Source organism: Nothobranchius furzeri, chromosome 5 (assembly GCF_043380555.1).
Source record: "Nothobranchius furzeri strain GRZ-AD chromosome 5, NfurGRZ-RIMD1, whole genome shotgun sequence".
NCBI classification, from domain to species: Eukaryota; Metazoa; Chordata; class Actinopteri; order Cyprinodontiformes; family Nothobranchiidae; genus Nothobranchius; species Nothobranchius furzeri.
Window position 1 is genome coordinate 75,908,788 of NC_091745.1, and position 21,817 is coordinate 75,930,604.

At 41.5% G+C, this 21,817-nt stretch overlaps 1 protein-coding gene across 3 annotated transcripts in view; it reads left to right on the forward strand.

Annotated features, from left to right (window-relative positions):
• Nucleotides 1-19,693, forward strand: part of tmem145 (transmembrane protein 145) — a 71,283-nt gene extending 51,590 nt beyond the window's left edge. Inside the window, exons 7-16 of one of the 3 annotated variants that reach the window (XM_015950536.3) lie at nt 206-277; nt 5,098-5,166; nt 5,790-5,870; nt 6,183-6,261; nt 9,387-9,480; nt 13,764-13,936; nt 14,520-14,640; nt 14,943-15,131; nt 18,199-18,237; nt 19,250-19,693. In XM_015950536.3, the coding sequence (XP_015806022.3) occupies nt 206-277; nt 5,098-5,166; nt 5,790-5,870; nt 6,183-6,261; nt 9,387-9,480; nt 13,764-13,936; nt 14,520-14,640; nt 14,943-15,131; nt 18,199-18,237; nt 19,250-19,483 (1,151 nt within the window). In that variant the 3' untranslated portion in view covers nt 19,484-19,693. The remainder of the gene's footprint in view (nt 1-205; nt 278-5,097; nt 5,167-5,789; nt 5,871-6,182; nt 6,262-9,386; nt 9,481-13,763; nt 13,937-14,519; nt 14,641-14,942; nt 15,132-18,198; nt 18,238-19,249) is intronic. The other 2 variants (XM_015950534.3, XM_015950535.3) reach the window with 2 other exon arrangements.
• Nucleotides 19,694-21,817: the final 2,124 nt, after the last annotated feature.

Here is a 21,817-nt window from a genome sequence, read left to right on the forward strand (position 1 = left end):
TGAACGAATTAATGATGATGGATGAACTGGGAGGGTGGGATGAGAAGAAGATGCTCATGTGTCTTCTAAATGAATTATTCCAATGTTATCAATGCCTCCCGTCATAACTCATGATCTGCTTCTGTAACCTATCTGTGAAACAACTAATTGGTTTCTTTCGTTTTATTTTAAAATAAAATATTCTTATTCCAACTTTTGCTCGCAGGGATTTTGGAGACGGACATCACGTTCCTGGTCATCTTCTCCTTGGTGTTTCTCCTCTCCTGCTACTTCGCTTGTAAGTACCACCTTTTCCACTTAGTCAAGCCACGTTCTTCCCCTCGAGACATTTTACTCTGACTTTTAAAGCTCAGTGATCATTAAATGGACTTTTTATGACTTCTATAATAAAATCTGCATGTTTTCCTGATGGAATAGGAGTGTATGCGTGTGTTTTTAAGATAAGCGAAGATGAAACGTGCTCAGATTTACTCCTGGAGCTGAGACTTTGTCACGATAGCGTGCACGTGGCACAAAGATGAAGAAAGGGAGTTTTTTCACAGAAAGTGGAAAAGATAAGACGGCTTTAGGTTTACTGAAGTGAGTTGGTCATGAAAATCAAAGGTAAAATAACCCTGAAGCAATTGAGAAAGGCAGCTTCAAGGAGAAAAATGTGCACCTCCAGGCTGTCTTCATTTACATTTGTTCCGGTGAGGACATTTATCTTGATTTGTTGAAACCAGCGGAGTGAGTCGATTGAATTAGAACAAAATGGCATTTAACTCTATTGCAGAAGTTCTCTACCTTTTCTGCTCATGAACTGCACGCAATAAACACTTAGAGTGGAAGTGTTTCAGGAGCAGTCCATATCGGATTAGATTTGTGCCAATAGGATCAAGAAAAACACTTTGAAGATCAAACAAATATTAAGACATTCAGAGAAAAAAAAATTGTTTCAAAAGAAAAACTTACTATCTGAATCAACTTCTTAAAATGAGTAACAAAGTGTGTTTCCTTTTTCAGTTTGCCTCTATGTGTTTTTGTTATCAATTTCCTTAGTTAGATAGTAAGTTTTACTTTTGAAACATGTTTTTTTTCCTTAAGTCAGTATTTTTGTTCTGTCATTTTCTTAATTTTTGTTTGACCATCAAAGTGTTTTTTCTTGATCATTTTAAGAATCTGATTCAGATCGTAAGTTTTTCTTTTGAAACGAATGTTTTTTCTCACAATGTCTTAAAATTTGTTTGCTCTCCAAAGTGTTTTTTCTTGATCCTATTGGCACAAATCTAATCCCATACGTCCGAGTCAGGTTTAGTTTCTGAAGACCAGTTCTAAAACAGAGTGCAACAAGAAAACGAGCAAATAAACTTGCAGGAGAAGGAAAAGTTCAGGCATTAATCATCTTTCGACTGTCTATAAACAAACAAGGAGCCCATCGTCGCTGCCTGATCTGAGGATTTCCACAATTAAATACAGTTTTCTAAAGCATTTTAAGTTTTAACACCATGTATGAAGCTGAAGCTGTTTAGTTTTGTCTGAAGTCACCAGAGTTAAATGGAAGGATTTCAAAGCCCTCTTCTGGGACGTCAGTCAGCCGATTCGTCCATGATGAAGATGACGCAGTCACAGGACATTGGTTCCAGCAGGTGGCTTGTAAATTTTGGGTGCAGATAGTGAGTTTATTTATTTATTTTTATAATTTCACATTCTAGGTTTTAAATGACCTGCATGTTTAATTTCTAGTAAACGGACAAGAGACGGGACTAGAAATGAGACTTTTTACACGTTTTATAATGCGTCTCCTCGGGGAAAAACGAAGCTCCAGCTTTAAGTTTAGACTCACACGTCAAAACCATCTCCCGCTCTTGTTTCTTTCAACTGAGAAACATTTCAAAAGTCCGTAAACTGGTTTCTACTGCAGATCTGGAAAAAATCATCCATGCCTTTGTGTCATCACGCTTAGACTACTGTAACGCTCTTTTTACTGGTCTCAGCAAAACCTCCCTCTCACGCCTTCAAGCCATCCAAAATGCAGCAGCCAGACTCCTAACCAAATCCAGCAGACGAGCTCACATCACTCCAGTTTTACAGTCCCTCCACTGGCTCCCGGTAGAATATAGAATACAGTTTAAAGTTTTAGTCCTGACCTATAGAGCTCTTAACAACCAGGCTCCAAGCTACCTATCTGAGCTTTTATCCCCACACACCACCTCTCGGAACCTTAGATCCACATCTGAAAACCTCCTGGCTGTTCCTCGAACCAGACTGAAAACCAAAGGGGACAAGGCCTTTCAGACTATTGCACCCAGACTTTGGAACAGTCTACCTTCTAATCTCCGTCTCTCCAACACTGTAGAGGTCTTTAAAAATCATTTAAAAACTCACCTTTTCATCCAGGCGTTCCCTCCCTAGATGTTTCAGAATGATGGCTTTGTTCGGGTTCACACCTTCACTTTGTTTATACTCGTGATTTTATTTTCTACGTTTATCACTGCTACTGTTTTTCTGATGTTTTTACTGGTTAGAGGTATTTGCCCTGGTCTTTATCATGTTGTACAGCGCTTTGTGATTTATATCTGTGAAAGGCGCTCTATAAATAAACTTTTACTTACTTTACTTACTTACTTACTCGTTGTGCTCTGGCTCCTGGCTCTAGGGTTCAGTTACACATGAAACCATTTTCTTGCACAAAATTGGAAAATAAATTGTATTTTTTTTTTCAAATGTGAAATAAGAGGTTTTATGTCTTCACTCGTCTTGTGGAAGAAAAGAAGGTAGAAGACTTTAGAGGCCAGGTTCATGAAGAACCCCCATTTTTAAAACTCATTTAGCTTAATTCTGAAGCTATATATCCATAATTGTTACAAAAACTCAACCTCAGAGTCATAAATGGACAGAAATGAATATGAGCTGAAGCGGGTGCCCAGATGTCCTGAATTTTTCTGATTTTAAAGTGTATTTGGATAGTCAAATCAGGGATATCTGTGGTTGTGTGACTTGACAGTTGCTGTTTTGTGGGCCTGAAACAGAAGAATCGACTGGTTTAGAGACAGTGTTCATTAGGAAAAGAGCTCAAGACGTTGAGGTTCTCTTTGGGAATAGTGGGGATGGATAAGATCAGGAAGAGTCCATCAGAGGACTGCTCATGTTACAGAGGACAGACTGAGATGGTTTGGACAGAGGAGGGATAACTAGGTAGGATGCTGAGGGTGGAGCCACCTGGCAGGAGGAAGAAGAAAGGGAGATTAGTGGATGTGGTGAAAGAGGACCTGAAGTTAGTTTGTGTGAAGGTAGAAGCTACAGAAAATGGGACTACCGGTAAATGGAGACAGATGATTGGCTGTGGCGACTCCTGAAGGGACAAGCCTGAATAGATGGAAGACCTCTGCACTCATCAAACATCTCTTTGTGATTGCAACAAGTCACTAGTCAGCAGGAGAGGATGCATTCTCTCTGTTTCATGACATCATTTTCCAGCTCAGTAAAATGATTTTACCTCTGATGTAACGAATAATACAACTTTTTATCAGCTAAAACTTCTGTCCTTTCTGTGCCCTGATGTGGTTAAAGTGGGACACGATCAATATTCTAGTCATTTGTGACTTGATTAGGTTACATAAATACAAACAAGTTGACTTGTTCTGTTTGTGGCCTTCAGCGAAATGAATCTGTGCATTTTTGTTATTTGTTGAAGCCCCTGAAGCAACTTCTTACCATGAAAATGGGCTGCATGGTGGTGCAGTGGTTAGCACTGTTGCCTCGCAGCACGACGGTCGCAGGTTCGAAACTCGGCTGCGGCCTTTCTGCGTGGAGTTGCGTGTTCTCCCCGTGCATGCGTGGGTTTCCTCCGGGTCCTCCGGTTTCCCCCACAGATCACATCTTCTCTCTATCATGAACAACCCCTCCCACCCCATGCACGCCCACATGATGGACCACCGAAGCACACGCAGCAAAAGACTCATTGCCCCGAAATGCAGAACTGACCGCCACAGGAAATCCTTCGTACCGGTGGCAATAGGACTGTTTAACTCTTCCTCACGCTGTAGGTGATTCTCCAAATACTATTACCTTGGTTATTCTGTTCCCTCCCAGACTGTGCAATATTACCCAAGAGTTCTGATTGTAAATATGTTTTTATCCCCCCATCATATCATATGCTGCTACAAACCCATATTCTTTTACACAATACTTTAATCACTTTTGTGAATCGCCTGCACCGACGGCTTAATTACTTATTCACAAGGATGCAGTCATGTATTTAATTATTGAGACATGCGATTGTTTGTTTTGCACTATCCTACATGGTACTACTGTAGATCTTTTTTTTTTAATGAATATATTGTATATCATATTTCTATTTCACCTGTTCCTTTGTCTCTCCAACTGCTTTGAGCATGTACATGACACAAGAATTTCCCTCGGGATAAATAAAGTTGTTCTTATTCTTATTCTTAACATGCCCTATAGGTTATAAATTGTAAGTCGCTTTGGATAAAAGCATCTGCCAAATAAATAAACATAAACATACAAATGCAAGTTTCATGAAAATAGAGGCTTTGCTATTTTTCTTTAGTTAGCTCAAGAATGGAACCAAGCGAAAGCATGAAAACGTATTTACACAGAAGACACGAAAGAGAATAAACACTTAGCAGAGCTGTTGTTTACAGCCCAGCCCTTGACTGGTTGGATCCGTTTGCACGGGGCAGCTGTGAGTTTTTACTACCCTCCCTCTCCCGAGGCATTCCCTCGCTGTCCGCCTCCGTTAGCTGAATTGTTTTGGTAGTAAAATAGCCCGCTTAAATATGCATGAGGAATATTTCCTCTCAGATTAGGGAGCCGGAACTGAGAAGATGTATGGAGCCTCATTGGAGAAGGGTATCACAGGATGGATGCATACTAATGACCCCCCCCCCCCCCCCCACACACACACACACACACATTTATCTGGCCTGTTCCCTTGTTCTGCTGTTTTCATCTGTCTCACACTCTCTGTACCCCTCTTACGTTCTTTCACCATCTGTTAGCATATCTCCATCCTTTTTATCTTTACACGCACACACACACACACACACACACACACACCTCTGTCACCTTGTTGTTTTCTTCTTCTCCCTCCAGACAACCTGAAGGGAAGACAGCTTCTTCACACAACCTACAAAATGTTCATGACGGCAGCAGGTGTGGAGGGTAAGGGCTTCTGTTCGAAACACACACACACACACACACACACACACACACACACACACACACACACACACACACACACATTAGGGATTACATTGAGCCTCTTGCATTGCTGCAGCGTCTCATACCTTAAGCCACATCTCAAGAGCACAGATACGATCACGGTGATGAGACCCAGAATAGGAGCCATTGCAGACAGACGAGCTGCACCGCTTCAGTGTTCAGTGAAGCGTGCTGTAACTGATGAACACCCCCCCCCCCCCCCCCCCCGCGCCATCCTCCCTGCTTTCTTTCAACTTCTTATCATGCTTTCTTCTTCCTCCCTCGCTTGTCCCCACTCCAAATCCCTTCTCGCTTCTTCTAAATTTTCTTTCACCTTCTCCTCCCCCTTTCTCTCGTTCTCTCTCTCTGCAAATCTTTTCTTTTAAACTTCTCTCTTTTTCTTTTCTCACCTCTTTCTGTCCCCATTTCTCCCTCCTTCCCATCCTCCTCTCTCATTATCACCCCGTCTGCCTTCCTCTGTCCTGCCTCTCTTTTTACCTTCCCTTCTTTAACGCCCGCTCACCTATCCCTTCTTCCATCCTTCCCATTTCTCTTCTCTCCCACCATCTTTTTCGTTTTGGCAGTGCTCAGCCTGTTGTTCCATTGTGTCTACTGGGGCCTGTATGCCAGGGATGGAGTTGGCAATTTCAGCCTGAAAATTCTCGGTGAGTTTCTTTTCCCCCCGAATTGGTCACTGGCTGAATGACTGACGCTGGCTCGGCGGCGGAAAATCTCTCGCTGCCTGAGCAGAATGGATGAGTGGACGATGATGGATGTGTGTGCGTCTGAAGAAACAGAGCGGCTGGTTTGATGGGCAGAGACCGGATCATGCGTGACTGTGTGTGCAGTACGTGTGTGTGCTGACCTGATTTTGTTGTTCCTCTCTGATTTTTCACTTCTGGAAACGACAACCTAATTACCCCTTCTGTCTTCTCTTTTTTTGTCCTGCCTCTCTCCACCTCTCTGTGCATCTCCAGGGAAATTACTGTTCTCCGTCAGTTTCCTGGTGTTCCTTCTGATGCTCATATTGTTGGGCAAAGGTTTCACTGTCACCAGGTGGGGAAGGGGCTCTCTTGTTTTTGCGTGCATGTTTGTGTTTATGCATCCTCTCATGTTCTGTGTGCATCTTTTCACTTGTGCGACGTTCTGTTGATGTCTTTGCCGTCTTTCACTGTCAGGCCTTTCTGCCGCTGTCTCATTACGACACAAAGCCATGTGTCGGAGGAAATCTGTGAGGGTGCTGAGATCTTTGTGTGAATAAACTAACACTCCTGCACCCTAGTGGTTAAAAGTTGAATTGCAACTGTCGTAAACAACCCTGCCACTACCTGCTTTAGCTAGTGCTAACAATGATTAAACGCAAACATGAGACAACTAATAAACCACAAAGTAAAAAGCTCCACTATATATATATATATATATATATATATATATATAAATCAATCAGTTAATTAAATACAGGCTAATATTAGAGGATTTACAGTATATATATATATATATATATATATATATATATATATATATATGATCGACCTTTTTCCCCATCACTTTCATTTTTTAAATAGTAATTAATAAACATTCAATACCATTACAATTTCCTTTGATTTAATTTTAAATAAATATTTAGAGTGCCCAGATAGCACATAAACAATGCAATTTAACGGTTTTCTTAAAGCAGGAACGTTTAAACTGTGGCCAGAGCTCTCTCCTTCCTTCTGCTCTGCGTAATCCTGAACTGGTCACCTACTTGTGTGTAATCAAATGTCTATAGGGCAAAAGACGGAAAAGATATTTTGCCTCAGACCGACTTATTGCTGTTTTATGGTGTGGCTGAATCTGCGATCTGCTGCCACACGGACTAGAATAACAAATGCTGCAGTAACAGGACTTGTCAGGTTCATGAGGAGTCACTGGCTGGAGCGGACTCAAATTTCATTCGTCATCCCAAAATAGAAGTTAATATCTTAATTTGACCTTGAATGAAAAATGTTATAAAACCTCTTAAAAGTTTTCATCACAGAGGAGGCAGCGCTCATTTCTGCCTTCAGTCCGACGGCGCGGCACCGGAGTTTGCGCAGCATGCGCTTATTGAATCTGTGTGTGTGTGTGTGTGTGTGTGTGTGTGTGTGTGTGTGTGCGGCACAGCTCCATGAGCCGCTCAAGTCACCGCGTGTCGTTATTGGCGCTATTTAAACCAATGTTGTAAAATGACTTCTGCCCAGCCAGATGTGCTCACTTGTGCACCCGTGAGCCGTGGTTCCGCTGGAACACGTCTGACCTCTGACAGACGCACTCTGAACCTCAGATCTTCAGCGTGCTGTTAATAGCCCGACACGTTTAGAATGCTGTCCCACAGTCAAGTGTGCTAATATAATAATGCTAAAATGCTCAGATGGGAATCATTTCTTGATTTATTTTGTTACATCCACGATGTTCTGTGTGTGAGGTTTACAATGTCAGAACACCTGCATGAGACAGGGTGTTAATTACAATCTGCCAGAATGACTCACCACCTTCAGATTTCTCCAACATCGTTAAAAATGTTCAAATACGGAGCATATCTTGATATTGACAGCGTGCGCAGGCCAGAGCGCTGAAGCTCGGCACATTATTATTATGAAGCTAGGGCACATGTGGAGGAGGACACACACACACGCGCGCAAAATATACTTGTTTTCAATTACATTTATTGTGCCCACTTATTTTTTCTAAGGCCCACCTACAAATGAGTTTCTGGCTACGCTAATGGTGACATATGACAGACTTTTCTGAGCTCCGCAGCCATTACACTTTTCATCTCGCGCACCCCCTAGCGGCAGCTCACACTTAGGGAACCCCTGGTTTAGAGGAACCCATCCAATATGGCGACGACACTGTTATGCTCTCCAGCGCCCATTGGTCCATGCTTTTAACTTCCAGGCTTTGCCATGATGCCAGCAGAAAAAGCAATTAAACTTCTTCCATTTCTTCTTCTTGTGCTTATTGTTAACAATCAGCGAACTGAAAATGCTAACCACTAGCATTGCAGCTAACAGCCAAAAAGCAGGTAAAGAGAACTAGCTAGGACACCTACCCGCTTCACAAGACTATCTAGTGTGGTTATTGGCCCGCAGAGGGTTGCAGAGTGGTGTCAAATGTGAAACAGATCGTTTCTACCTCAACAGTCACTGAGATCAATGCTAAAGCTCAAGCTTCAAGTTTTAAAAGCTATCTACTGTAACTTTAACTCCAGGTGGTGAAATGTGTCCATGCTGCAGTTTAGGGCCCATCTGAGAGAAGAATTATCTTCAATTTTGGTTTGCTCCTGTTTTTTTCCTCCCCCGGCAAGGCTTAGTGGTCATTTGTTTGGGACTGGCAGCTCGACTGCACAATAGATTATTTATGCGACTCCTCTTTGTCACTGAAAGTGTTTATCCATCTGTCACCTGGAACCCAGATTACACCCAGCGGTCACGTGTTTTCTAGTTTCAGCCATGACTTCTGAGATGAAGAAAACAAGCCAGCTGTTACACATTAGTTGGGTAAAAGAGATGCTCATTTGTGTCTTTGTGTTTTTAGAAAGCATCAATAGAGCTAAACTGTGTTTTACAAGGTTTTGAGATTAGATTAGTGGTGAAGCTTCGTCTTGCTTCACTGTTAGTTTTCTGAAAATTCACACTGAGCTAAGCCGGAGCTTGGAAGATAAACTATTTTTAAAAATTGCATTAAAATCCAGGAAAAAAGAAAAGAAACAAATAGCATCCTCCTCTAAGTTTGCATGGTTCTGTGATCTTTGAACATACTTAAATAAATAAAATAAAAACTTCAAGGTTTAAAAAAATTGCATGACAAATTCACAGTTTTAGAAAATCCTAACATGTTTTTTATTAGAATTTATGTGGAAAGAAAATTTAAATATAGTTTCAGACTTAATGTTGAATGTTTTGGATTTGCTCACTGTTGCGAACGAAGACTTGCCGGTTCTTTTCTTTGTTCTGTTCGTGTTTTTGCTTCTATTAGCCACATTCAGTTGCTGCTCCCCTGCTTGTGTATTCAGCTCTCTGCTTGAGCATAAAACATCAAATGCATAATTGTGTGCGAGTTTTGTGCATCTCTTGAGTGTGTTGGTGTGTATTTGTTTCTTATCTCTCTCCAACATGTGTGCAACCTCTGATCTTACGGGTTTGTCCCGGTTTTATCAGAGCGAGGATCAGCCACAGCGGGTCTGTTAAATTAAGCATCTACATGACGGTCTACACAATCACCTACGTCATCCTCTTCATCTACGAGGCCGAGGTACTGAACACACACACACACACACACACACACACAATGGCTAAGACTCAGACTGGGAGTTGGTCTTTCAACAGATCATAAGTCAAATTATGAAAACTCAGACTTTATTCAAGGAATTCATCATCAGGGGAAAATATTTTAGCCAATAATGTTTTTTTTTTTTAAATATGATCGCTTACTCTGGTTTTAACATGCAGGCTAAACACGAAAATAGCCTTCTACCCCTATTTCTTTAGCCTGCTGACAGAAAATAGATGGAGAAATGCTAGGATTAGAAAATCCTGACAGATCTACATCACACACTAAAGTTAGCATTCATGAACCCCCCCCATCTTAGCTCACGACGAGGAAGGCTGTTGTTAGCTTAGCGTTCAGGAGGGAGCAGAGCATGGCTTGGTTAGTAGAAGCTAACTGTTAGCATTAGCAACTCCACCACATAGCAGAACTCCTTCAGGCTTGTGTTAATTGTAGGGATAAAACCTCAACATTGCAGAGCAAATAGAGTCGGTGGTAGAGTTGTGTTGCCGTTAGCCAATCAGAGGAGAGATGTTTGCAATAAGACTCCAAAACCTGCCATCTTCTGTCCCCTTGTCCTCTGGCTCAATTCTAGTTCCTGAAAAAGGAGCGCCAGAGCTTTTTTTCTCAGAGATTCACTCACAAGGCATTCATTCATCTATGCTAGATAGCATTGCTAATGTTTTGAAACAAGTGAACTTGATTTTTAAAAATGTATCTAAGAAAGGGTTTCATGAAGCAAAATAAAGCTGGAAACGAATTCATGGCTATTTTTATGCACAGAAAGATTTATCGTGTCCAGTTTTTCCCACAATGGCAAATGCAACAAAATATCCTGTTATTTAGAATAATCCCCATATTTTCTATGCTTCTCTAAACACGGTTAAGTCCTGATTACAACAGGGGTCATCTCAGGGCACTCCTGTAGATAAATATAAACAAGTTTAATTAAGTGCCATCTAATTCGTGCTGCCGGCATGCGAGGCTTCGATGCAGCCGAGTGAGCTGTGTGTGAGAAACACAAGACTTGAGGCTGACATCTGGAGTGGTGGCTTCAGCCTGCGATAAGCTGCAAACTTAAACAAAAGAGCTCTACAGAGAGCAAAGCTGCTGCAGGAAAAGATGCAACGATACAAGACTCGTGTGTTAGTTGAACCACAGTCTGTCTGTTATAATCTGCGACTGACGCAGAAAACCACACGATGAGCTCTTGGGATTGCAGTGAAAATCAGTTTTGCTTATAGGCAATTGAATGAAACCCACGAGGAAAAGAACATGAAGGCGGTTCTGTCCTGCTTTCTGCTCGGCTGCAGTCTCTTTGGTGCTGGAAACCCCGGCGTTCAAAAGAAAACGGTGATGATAATAAATGAAAGATATAGACACAACAGAATAGACACAACCAATGATGGGTTTTTAGATTACTCCTAATCTTCAATGTTAAAGAAAATACAAATGGCTTCTTTTTATGTGCATTTTTCATTTATTTGGGTGTATCGTAAAAAAATAAAAATAAAAAGGTAAAAGAGATTTTAAGGCAATAATGTTTTCTGTGTGTTTTCACAAGATGGAGCAGCTAAAACACGATTCGCCAAATTCCTGACCAGAATGTAAAGAAATGTGCCTAAAAAGTAGCCTAAAATATGGACTGCTTAGATTTTTTTTACCTTAATTCAACTCTTTTAGACAAATGTTAAAATATACGGTTACAGCTCGTCTTTGTGACAAATGAAGAATTGTATAATCTAGAATAATCTCAGCTTAGTTTTTATTTTACAAGAAACATGGATATTTACAAATTGTGACATTTAAAGGCGTTTTGACTTTCTTTTAACAATGTAAAAAAAAGTGAATAATTTTTGTAGTTTTTGTTATTTTCTAGTTTGGTACCGAATATATGAAACATGAATTTTATCAAACAGAACTGTAAACTTATTATAATGTGTTTAAGTCTGAGATTGTTCCACACAGATTTAATATCCCTAACTATAAGTTTCAGATTGAGTAAAAGACTAAAATTGTCAATTATTGGTATTTTTAGTTCTCCTATTTTATTTATTGGACTAATTAGTTTTTTAACCAGGAAAGTTTTGTAAAATATCCACCATATCACTCTGTCAGCCTGAAAAGTCTATAAAGACTCAGCCGAATACATTTATTAGACATTAGTGTTTGATAAGAACAGTTACGAGTGTGTAATGGCAAGAATCTGACGATACGATATCATGATTCAGGGGAGGCGATACAATATATATATCACGATTCAGGGGAGGCGATACGATATATATATATATATATATCATGATTCAGGGGAGGTGATATGATATATATATATATCACGATTCAGGGGAGGCGATACGATATATATATATATATATATATATATCACGATTCAGGGGAGACGATACGATATATATCACGATTCAGGGGAGATGATATGATATTTATCACGATTCAGGGGAGATGATACGATATATATCACGATTCAGGGGGCCGATACAATATATATATATCACGATTCAGGGGAGACGATACGATATATATCACGATTCAGGGGAGGCGATACGATATATATCACGATTCAGGGGAGATGATACGATATATATCACGATTCAGGGGAGACGATACGATATATATCACTATTCAGGGGAGGCAATACGATATATATCACGATTCAGGGGAGGCGATACGATATATATCACGATTCAGGGGAGGCGATACGATATATATCACGATTCAGGGGAGGCGATATGAAATATTGCGATACCATTTGCAATTTCTAAAACTGAATTTGATTAGAAAACTCAGGCGAGATGCTTCCAAGACACATTGCGAGATCTCGTTCCATCAGAATAAAGACGGTAGGAACTGCTGCCACCTAGCTGTCAGAGTTTGAATTACACCACTCAAAACACACAGTAAATGTATGTGTGTAAACTCAATAATCATTACACTGCTTTTCAATATTGATTCACTATCTGCATCGGTAAACCTCACAGTCTTTCAGTGCATTGATCTTTTCTTCCAGACCTAACTAAGGTGTGTAAAAACTGTTAAGATTTGTGGCTTTTGCTTTCCTCCTTCAATCTTCTGATAGGAAGGTTTCTGACTTGACTCACCAAAAGCTCCACTTGTGTTACTGCTCTCGTTGGCTTTTTTAATACTCTCATAAATATTCATGAAAGAACGAGCCCCACAGATGAGCGTGGGCCGTAATGGCTTTTTCTGTCAAGAAACTCATTACATTGACTTATTGCTAATTATGAAAATGCGTCAACTTGACTGTACAAACAAAAAAAATATATATATATATATATATATATGTCCTGAAAGGAGATGGTACAGATTATCATTTACAAACAGAGCCAAACACATTTATGCTAAATGTTAAATGATCTACAGTATAGGCTGGACAGCTGGATTGTACTAATCAGCATACTGGAAGGTCTTCCCTCTCATTAATTACAGAACATGCTCTTTTCATGTTCTGTGTGTGAAGATGAAACTGTGTTTTAGCGGCTATGATGTTGAGCACACGAGCCGATGCATTAATAACGCCCTCTGGAGTTGTAGGATGCACGCATATATCTGCAGAGCGGCGATGCTGCTGCACAGTGGGATGTAAAGCTGCTGCTATAAGAGGCGGCGGATTATGGTCTTTAAGTTCTGGGTGGTAATGATCCACGACCAGAAGAGTGTTGTGGAACTGTCTGTGCTATTTTTAATCGAAGCATACACGCATCTCTCACAGTGTGCAGTTCTGAGGATTTATCAGCCGCCTGGCCTCTTCCGCGGTGCCTGCTATCGCAGAGCTGGAAACTCAGGGGAACCGTCTAAAAAAAGCTAAACTAGGTTACAAGTGGGACTGAAATGGAGACTTTGAAAGAGTTCCTGGTACTCTGGCTGCAGTCTGAAGTCTGCCAGGTTCTGGTTGGCTGGAGTGCATCTCAGGAAGCATCGCACTGAGCTTTCAACACTTTGCATTATGTAGTAAGAGTAACTCTGTCTGACTCGTGCCTTCCAGTCACTGCACTTGTGAAAGGAAATCCAGCGCCTGCACGTGTACCCAAAGCTGTGGGCACACACCTAGTTGTGTTAAAGAGTCAATATCAAACACAAAGTCAGAACGGGACAAGCTGGGCCTTTTGGCTCGGCCACCTCAGTGGGTCAGCTGAACGGTGAGCGATGTCTTTGAAAACAGAACGATTTGCCTACGTTTTCTTTGTTTTAAAAGTCGTGTTTGTAACGCGTGTCTTCTCTTTCCATATCAGTTCTTCGACCCGGGTGAAGTGCTCTACGTCTACGAGAGCCCCGCCGGCTACGGCCTGATGGCCCTGCAGCTGGTGGCCTACGTGTGGTTCTGCTATGCCGTGCTGGTTTCCCTGAAACACTACCCTGAGAAGCAGCCCTTTTACGTGCCGTTCTTTACCACGTACACGCTATGGTGAGAGCGTGACCTCACTCTGCCCTCACTGCCGGCGACAACACCTGAGCTGGAGACAGCAGGAGTAGAAAAATACACATTTCTCTGCGTGGTGGCTCCTGAAGTCGAATAATTTATTTCACTCTGTGAACATCATGTTTTCCATCTTTCCCCTATTTGTGTTGTAGATATAACCACTAGAGTGAGTGATAGCCAGAGGAAAATATGTGTTGGAATAATTCATGCTTTCATATATTTTTGCTAGAAACTCCATGATTTTCACTGGAAAACAGTTTTTTTCACTTCGTGCAACGACAAAAACATCCCCCTTGAACACACGCTGGTCAATTTCCTGCCCCTCATCAGTAATGTCTAATAGTGGAGGTTTGGAGCGAACGCCACTTTTCAAAGACTAATATTATCTCTGCATTTCTCCCTCACTGCGGTGAATATCCCTTGCCTCATTATCTACAGTTCTCCTTCCATCATTAGCTCTCTTCTACTCTCCCTGCCCTGTCTCTCACCATCAAACCATATCCTCATCACCTTGTTTCATAAGCTCTCTCCTCTGTTTGACTAAATTTGCTCCTTTTTTCTCCCTCAGGTTTTTCGCCGTTCCCGTCATGGCTCTGATCGCCAACTTCGCGATTCCCCGTTGGGCTCGGGAGAAGATAGTCAACGGCATTCAGCTGGGCATCCACCTCTACGCTCACATCGTCTTCCTTGTTGGTACCACACGCACGTGCTCATGCACACCCTTTGCAAAGTTCACATTATTCAAGAGTTGTCGTTATCGCGATCATCTGTACATTCTTCATCCCTGGAAATACTCACTGCATCACTCTGACTGTCTACACATCAGTATGTGTCTCTTTTTAACTTTCAGCACATTTTTCTTTTCGAGTGGACTGTAATTTTAACCCAAATATTCTGGATTTGTCTGTACTTTTTAAAATTTAACCAGAGCTTATGTTTGCTGATTGCATTAGTTTTACAAAAATGCACTTGTTATTTGCTCGTTTCTTAGGTTATTACAAGACCATCAGCAGCCAACAAAAATTTCCCGTATCACGTTCGGACATCCCAGATTGGGATCCTCTTGTCCAGTCCAAAAGGAGGTGAAGGAGGGGAAAAGTTTCCCCATCATGCCTATGGAAACAGCTCCTTCCTTGGAGACTCTCAGCCAAACTTTACTGAACTTTTCTCCATCCAGTCAGTAAGTCTACACGTGATGTTTGTTCATATGTGACTTTCAAAATAAAATGAGAAAGGGCGTAAAAGGCTCTAATTATAAAGCTATGGTAAATGGCCTGTATTTGATATAGCGCCTTCTAGAGTCATGGAACCCCCCAAGGTGCTTTACAACACAATCAGTCATTCACCCATTCACACACACATTCACACGCTGGTGGGGATGCGCTACGATGTAGCCACAGCTGCCCTGGGGCGCACTGACAGAGGCAAGGCTGCCGAGCACTGGCGCCACCGGTCCCTCCGACCACCACCAGCAGGCATTGTGGGTTAAGTGTCTTGCTCAAGGACACAACGACAGCGACAGACTGAGCGGGGCTCGAACCTGCAACCTTCCGATTACGGGGCGAGCACTTAACTCCTGTGCCACCGTCGCCCCATTCTATTTTAGCTATAAAATTAGCTAAAATACAATCAAGGACAACAAGATGTTGTCCAGTAGAAAGATATGCGTGGTCAGGCGATGAGAGAGTAGCAGCAACAACTACAAAGGCTCTTCTTTTAGCTTTGATCTGAAGACAAAAACCGACCGTGATCAGCTGGCCTCGGGGGTCCTGGTGGTGGCAGACGGCTGCTGTAGAGATGCAGACATGTATGAAAAAGCATCACCATGCAGAGTTTCAAAAATCCTGATCAGTGTAACTGAAATCTGCGTAGAAAATGTAGTTGACGCAGACAGATCAGTTAAGGCGTTTGGGCGAAGTACAGATGTTCCAGAGATGTTTTACTGAAAACAGGATTACAGTACTTAATACAAAAATACACAAATGTCTTCAGTTTGAGAGTATCATCTAAGTACCAGGATTTTATCCAATTACCGTATTTTCCGGAGTATAAGTCGCAACAGCCATAAAATGTATAATGAAGAAGAAAAAAACATATATAAGTCGCACTGGACTATAAGTCTCATCTTGGGAGGAAATTTTATTATTTTTCTTACAAAATCTGAGACCACGCATTTCTCATTGCAAGACAAGTACTGGTAACAATAACAGAATAAACAATCAGGGTGCAGCAGCGCGCCACGGCCTCCAGCAGAGGATGGCAGTGTTTCAAACCCTCCCAGTGGGCGGGGAGAGTTCATTCCTCAGCCGGAGCTGGCCCGCAGCACCCCGCCAGCTGCAGCAGGTGATGGCGGTGTTTGAAACCCTCCCAGCGGGACAGGGGAGCTCATGCCTGGGCCGGAGCCGGCTCACAGCAGCGCGGTTTTTATAATTTGGTATATAAGTCACTTTGGTACATAAGTCGCAGGACCAGCCAGACTATGAAAAAATAAGTGCTAGGTTGGAAAAATGCAGATGCTCATTTAGAGGGACGCAAACAAAGCTCAAATGAATTGGAACCAAGAACTGATTCCTGTGGAACACCGTTTTCAGGATAACTGATTTAGCAGCAGAGGAAACCTATGTATGAGATGAGATGCTTGATGAATTATCCGCTTTAAATAAGTCTAGTCGGTGAACAAGTGACAGAAACAACAGACTAGAAACAAGCATCGGAATGAGAAATATGTCGAGTCACAAAAATTTTCATGGCTTCCTTTATCTACTTTATGAGGCTCATTTTCTGGCGCTTTTACGTGCAGACTTCATTGTGTCAAACGTAGCTTGAAATTAACTGTTCTTATCTTAACAGACAAGCTTCAAAATTAGAACGCATCAGTGTAGCCGTACAGTTTGCAAGAGAGCTTGTTTCTTAATGATTGTTGCTTGGCAGGAGCTTCAATCTCCTCCAGGCGATGATGCTCTGCAGAACACAACAACGGGCCTGGTATTAAAATACGACATAATAAGGTGTTCATGTTTGATGTGATGATCTGTCTACTTCAGCTCAGTGGGTGTTGCTTTGTGACAGACACAAGAACGGTTCACAAACAGATTCCCTAAAACTCAAACCCACGAGGATGGTTCGGGACAATGAAACACTTAAAATTACAGCACATAAAAAAACACGTCTAAGGAGCAACAATATGTACAATCTGAGAAGTTTTCAGTCTAATTTGGACATAAATGCCCGTCATGAATCCCTGTAGTAGCAGCACATCACCATCAACAGCATGATTAGAATAGCTGGAGTAAAAAGTGTTTCTGGTCAGTAAATACTCTGACTTCTATGCTATTAGCCCAGTTGTTGGCATTATTGCTAGTAAATGTCAGCTTATTCATTTGCATCCATCAGCTCTCGTGAAGTGCTGGAGGGCCGAACTTAAGTCTGATTTTTTGTGTATTTTCTAGTTTATTTCATTGAAAGGTTGGGTTGACCAAGACGCGTATAATATTTGTTCCTTTTGAAATACGATCAGCCGTGCATGCCGAATGTGGCTGTTGTTGATTTAGCATCCTGAGGGGAGCAGAGCGCGTCGCGGCTAGTAGACGCTAACTGTTAGCATTAGCACCTCCACAGCATGGCAGACCCCTTCAGGCTTGTGTAATTTGTGGAGATAAAACATCAACAGGCAGCAAACAGGCAGTGGAAAGGTTTCAGTGCCGATAACCAATGGGAGGTCAGATGTTTGACTATCATGAATATTGATGAGAAAAAGCGTTTTACCACTTTGTTGTCTCACAGAGCGCCGTTAAATTCAGCGCTTCTTCTGGTAGTTGAATGCCACATTTTGCATCACACAGCCGCTCTCTCACTCCTCCAAATGGATTAAATTATGATGTCTTAGCGAAGTCCTGAAAGGGTCGATGTTTGTGAAGATGCAACGGCTGAGAGAACCGAGCCATCGTATCTCCTGGTCAATTTTCCCTCTCCCAGAAATTTCCTGGAACTATTATAGTTCAAACATGGCTTAAGCCTCCAAATCCTGCTGTTTTCTGACCCTGCTCCTCTGGCCAACTTCTACTTCCTGAAACAGCCTTTTTCTCCACAGAGATCAACTCACAAGGCGTTCATTTATAATGGAGACAACAGCAAACGCATTGGAGTAATGAGTGTGTGCTCTCTTTAAATAACTGTGCCTGAAAATGAGCCTGTTAGCGTATTTTTTTAATGTCGTTATTATTACTTCATTGTATTTTCTCTTGTTGGCATGTCTCTTTAAGCCTCCTCCTAGTGAAGGACGAAAGGTGAGCGTTAGTGTTTTTGCCTGTGTTTTCATGTATTCAGTTGTTTTTTACGTTGGTAAAACATTTCATTAACTACTGAGGAGGGTTTTAATGAGTCTTGCTTAGTTGTGCATCTGCAGCTTATTAACATTTGGAGTTGGATCCATTTATGATGCCTGCCACAGCTAATCGACGTTAGCAAACACGAAATTGGAAAAACTGTCAATTTTACGGATGCAAAGCTTAAATTTCAATCCAATTAAAGAAGAAGTGGACAGCTAACCAATTTTGGTCAGAGTCATGCAAAACACAATCTGAGATATAGCAGCTCCTGCAATATCACCTGCAGTGTTTTTCCTCCGGTTTTGACCCAAATGTCATCTTTTAAAGTTCTGGCATGAAAGATGACGAGCTATATGTTTTATTTCAAGGAATGCTGGGTTTTCAGTTTTTGCATGCATCTTGAGTAGGGTTACACAATAAATCGTAATTATATCGTTATCGCGATATCAGCATGCACAATATGCATATCGCAAAGAACAGATAAATATCGCAATGAATGTACAGCTCAGATGTTTGCTACACATGATGTATTTTGACAATCAAACGGAAGCATGATGTTTTTTAACAAATCAAATAGAGCTCTTCACCCATTTGGCCAATTGGGTGGGTTCTCATTGGTCAGATGTCCGCCCCCGAGGCGGACGGCACTTAATTTAGATGGTTAGCAAACACCTGAGTTAGCTTTGTTCTGCTCTTTCCGCTGATTCTGCCTTTCTTGTTCATTTCTTTTTCCCTTTCCTCACACCTTTTGCTTTTCTCATTTTTTAGGATTTTTTTATTTCTTTGTTTTTGATTATTTTTGTTCCTGAGTTACGTTTTTATTTATCGCAAGTAATATCGTCATCGTGATATTAATCACTGTTATCGAATATCGCAGGCTTTCCTAATATCGTGCAGCCCTAATCTTGAGCATTATTGAATAAAAAAAAGACCACAAGTCAAAACAAAAGTTGTTTTTTTTTGTTTCAAGGATCCAGTAAAGACTGTGGAGGAGACGGTGGCGCGCAAAGGACCAGATGTGCAAAGGAACAGCGAGCAGAAGATCATCACCACTGCAGCAGATATGGCCTTCATATTGCCCCCGCCCCCGATACCTCCACGCCCGGCTTCTCGTTCGCCCCCGATGCCATCTCGGCTCCCTTCCTTCACGGAGTATTTCAGCATGCAGAGTGGCAGCGGAGCGGGCTTTGGAGCGAAGGCGTGAGATGAGTGGAAACAAAAGACGGTGGTGGAAGGAGGGATGGTATGAAAGCAATGGACAGAATGACAAGAACACGAAGAGTCAATGAAAACCAAGGTGTCAAAAGGTCACGAGAATAATAGAACGACAGACAGAAGTTACCAGAAAATGATTTCCTAAATGGTTCTTTTTTTCCATCAAGTGAAAACGAACAAAAATGGAGAAATAAGAAGAAACGGCCGACACACAAATGCTGAGCTTGTAAAAGAATAAAGAAGCAATAAATATTTGATGTCGACCAGTTGAGGGTGGAGAGACGAGGAAGTGCATGTAGCCAGAGCAATAGAGCGATCGCTGTGCACAAAGTGGAAATGAACAAAATCCTTTCATTCAAAAATTCATGAGGCTTTGATGGTGTGCCTGCAAGAGTTTGTAAATAGCTAAATCCTTTCAGATTTACAGTGATATTGCAAACTGTTTTATTTTGTTGTATTTTCACCACATCACGTCCTAGTTGGTGCTGTGACTGCAGAAAAACTCATGCCACATTACATGTAAAAAGTTAGATTTTTTCACGTTTTAGTTTTAAAATGGACACATTTTGATAAAGTTTGATATATTTACGCTCTATGGAGTCTATGGGTTCATTTCTATACGTGTATGCCTTCACTGGCTCTGGTTATTCTGATCGATATGCTGATGTGTAACTGTAAATCGTCACACCCGTAAAACATGCATGTTCGTATCGTACTTCCTGACCGAAAAGCAAACGCTGATAAATGTGCTCCATGTGATGAACAGTTGCTTATTGTGTGTATTGAGAAATCCATCCATGTGTAAAATCCATACAGTAGGCTTCAGTCTATTTTTGATGGCGGTATTTCTGTTGAATATTCTGATCTTATGCTTTATGAAACCCGATGGAAAACCAGTGTTATTTCCCATTTTGGTTTTAGTCGAATTTTCACCAAAGTGCAGAATTTGCCTGTTTTGAAACGGTCCTGTTCGTTAATGTGGACGCCGGTGAATGTAATGATGCAACACAGCACAAGGACAGCGGTGTTTCTGAACCAACTTTTATCTGCAAAACACTTTTTTTTTGCTTCCACCAACAAAACATCTCAGATTTACAAGCAGAAGTTTGCTTTTTCTCTTTTTTATTACAAGTGACATCATGCTCACCCATGTCTTGTACCTGAAACCTGAATATTTGATTTGCCGCAGTGCAGAAAGCTGAACAGATAGTTTTGTATATTGAGTCGGGGGAGGGGGGCTGTGAACACGGCAACACAACTGTACATTTCGTCTGTCCTGCATGGAGCGCTTTAATGTTCCTGGTCTGTTTATTTCTGATGATGTCACCCCGTTAGGCCACTTTGACACCTGTATTCATCATGCAGTAGCATTCCCTCCACTTTGTAAATGCAAACTAAAACCACCACTTTCCAGACATCATATGGAACAATTTGTTCAAAGTTGATGCTTTTGTCTTGATTTACCACATCTGTGTTAATATACCAGATTTATCGGTGGAAGTCTTGCTGTCATGGAGTTCTGACGTTAGGACCGTGGTGTGAAACGTGCTAAGAGTCTAGTCAGAGGTGTAAATTAGTCCGTGAAACTGAACGATACTTGAGTTAAGAGTACACATTTTTTGATTGTCTGACTTGCGTTTTGGCGTGTCTGCCAACTCGTCCGCCAGGACTTGGTGGGCTTTTATTGACAGAGTACCGCTGCTTCAGCCTCGTGTGTACTGACATTTAACCACAGGAGAGAGAAGTGATAACGCGTGACAGACAACAGCACAGCTTTTTGGCGACTCGGGAGCGATCTGGTTAAGAGCACATCACTAAAGCACCATTCTAATGCATTTTAATGGTGTCAAGTAATACTAAATATGCTGTACATAGACACTTTTTGCCAAAATAAATAATAAAAATAAATTATGGTTTTATTTACACCCTTGTCTGACTGTTTTATTAATTGGGGGGGGGGGGGGGGGGGGGTATTCCAGCTGGAGCAAAGGCAGAAATCCAAGGGTAGTAAATCTCATATTTGTTAATAGTTTTAAAAAATGTGCCCTCATTATGAGGGTCTATTACAGTAACGTGCACTGGGGACTGTCTCCAACCTGCTCCCAGTCTGCTGGCAGCTATAATGGTTTCAGAGGATCCTATTACACTCTGTTAACCATTCAGCCTCAAGCTTACAGAACAATTCCCTGCATGCAATGTTTTTTTTTTCTGTTTTAAGCCTTTTTTTAGGCAAACATAAAATCTAAAATGTGTTTTTGTTGCTAAATGTGGCTTGTGATTGTTATAAAAAATGAAAATAGGCGTTTCTGCAGCCATTTTGTGA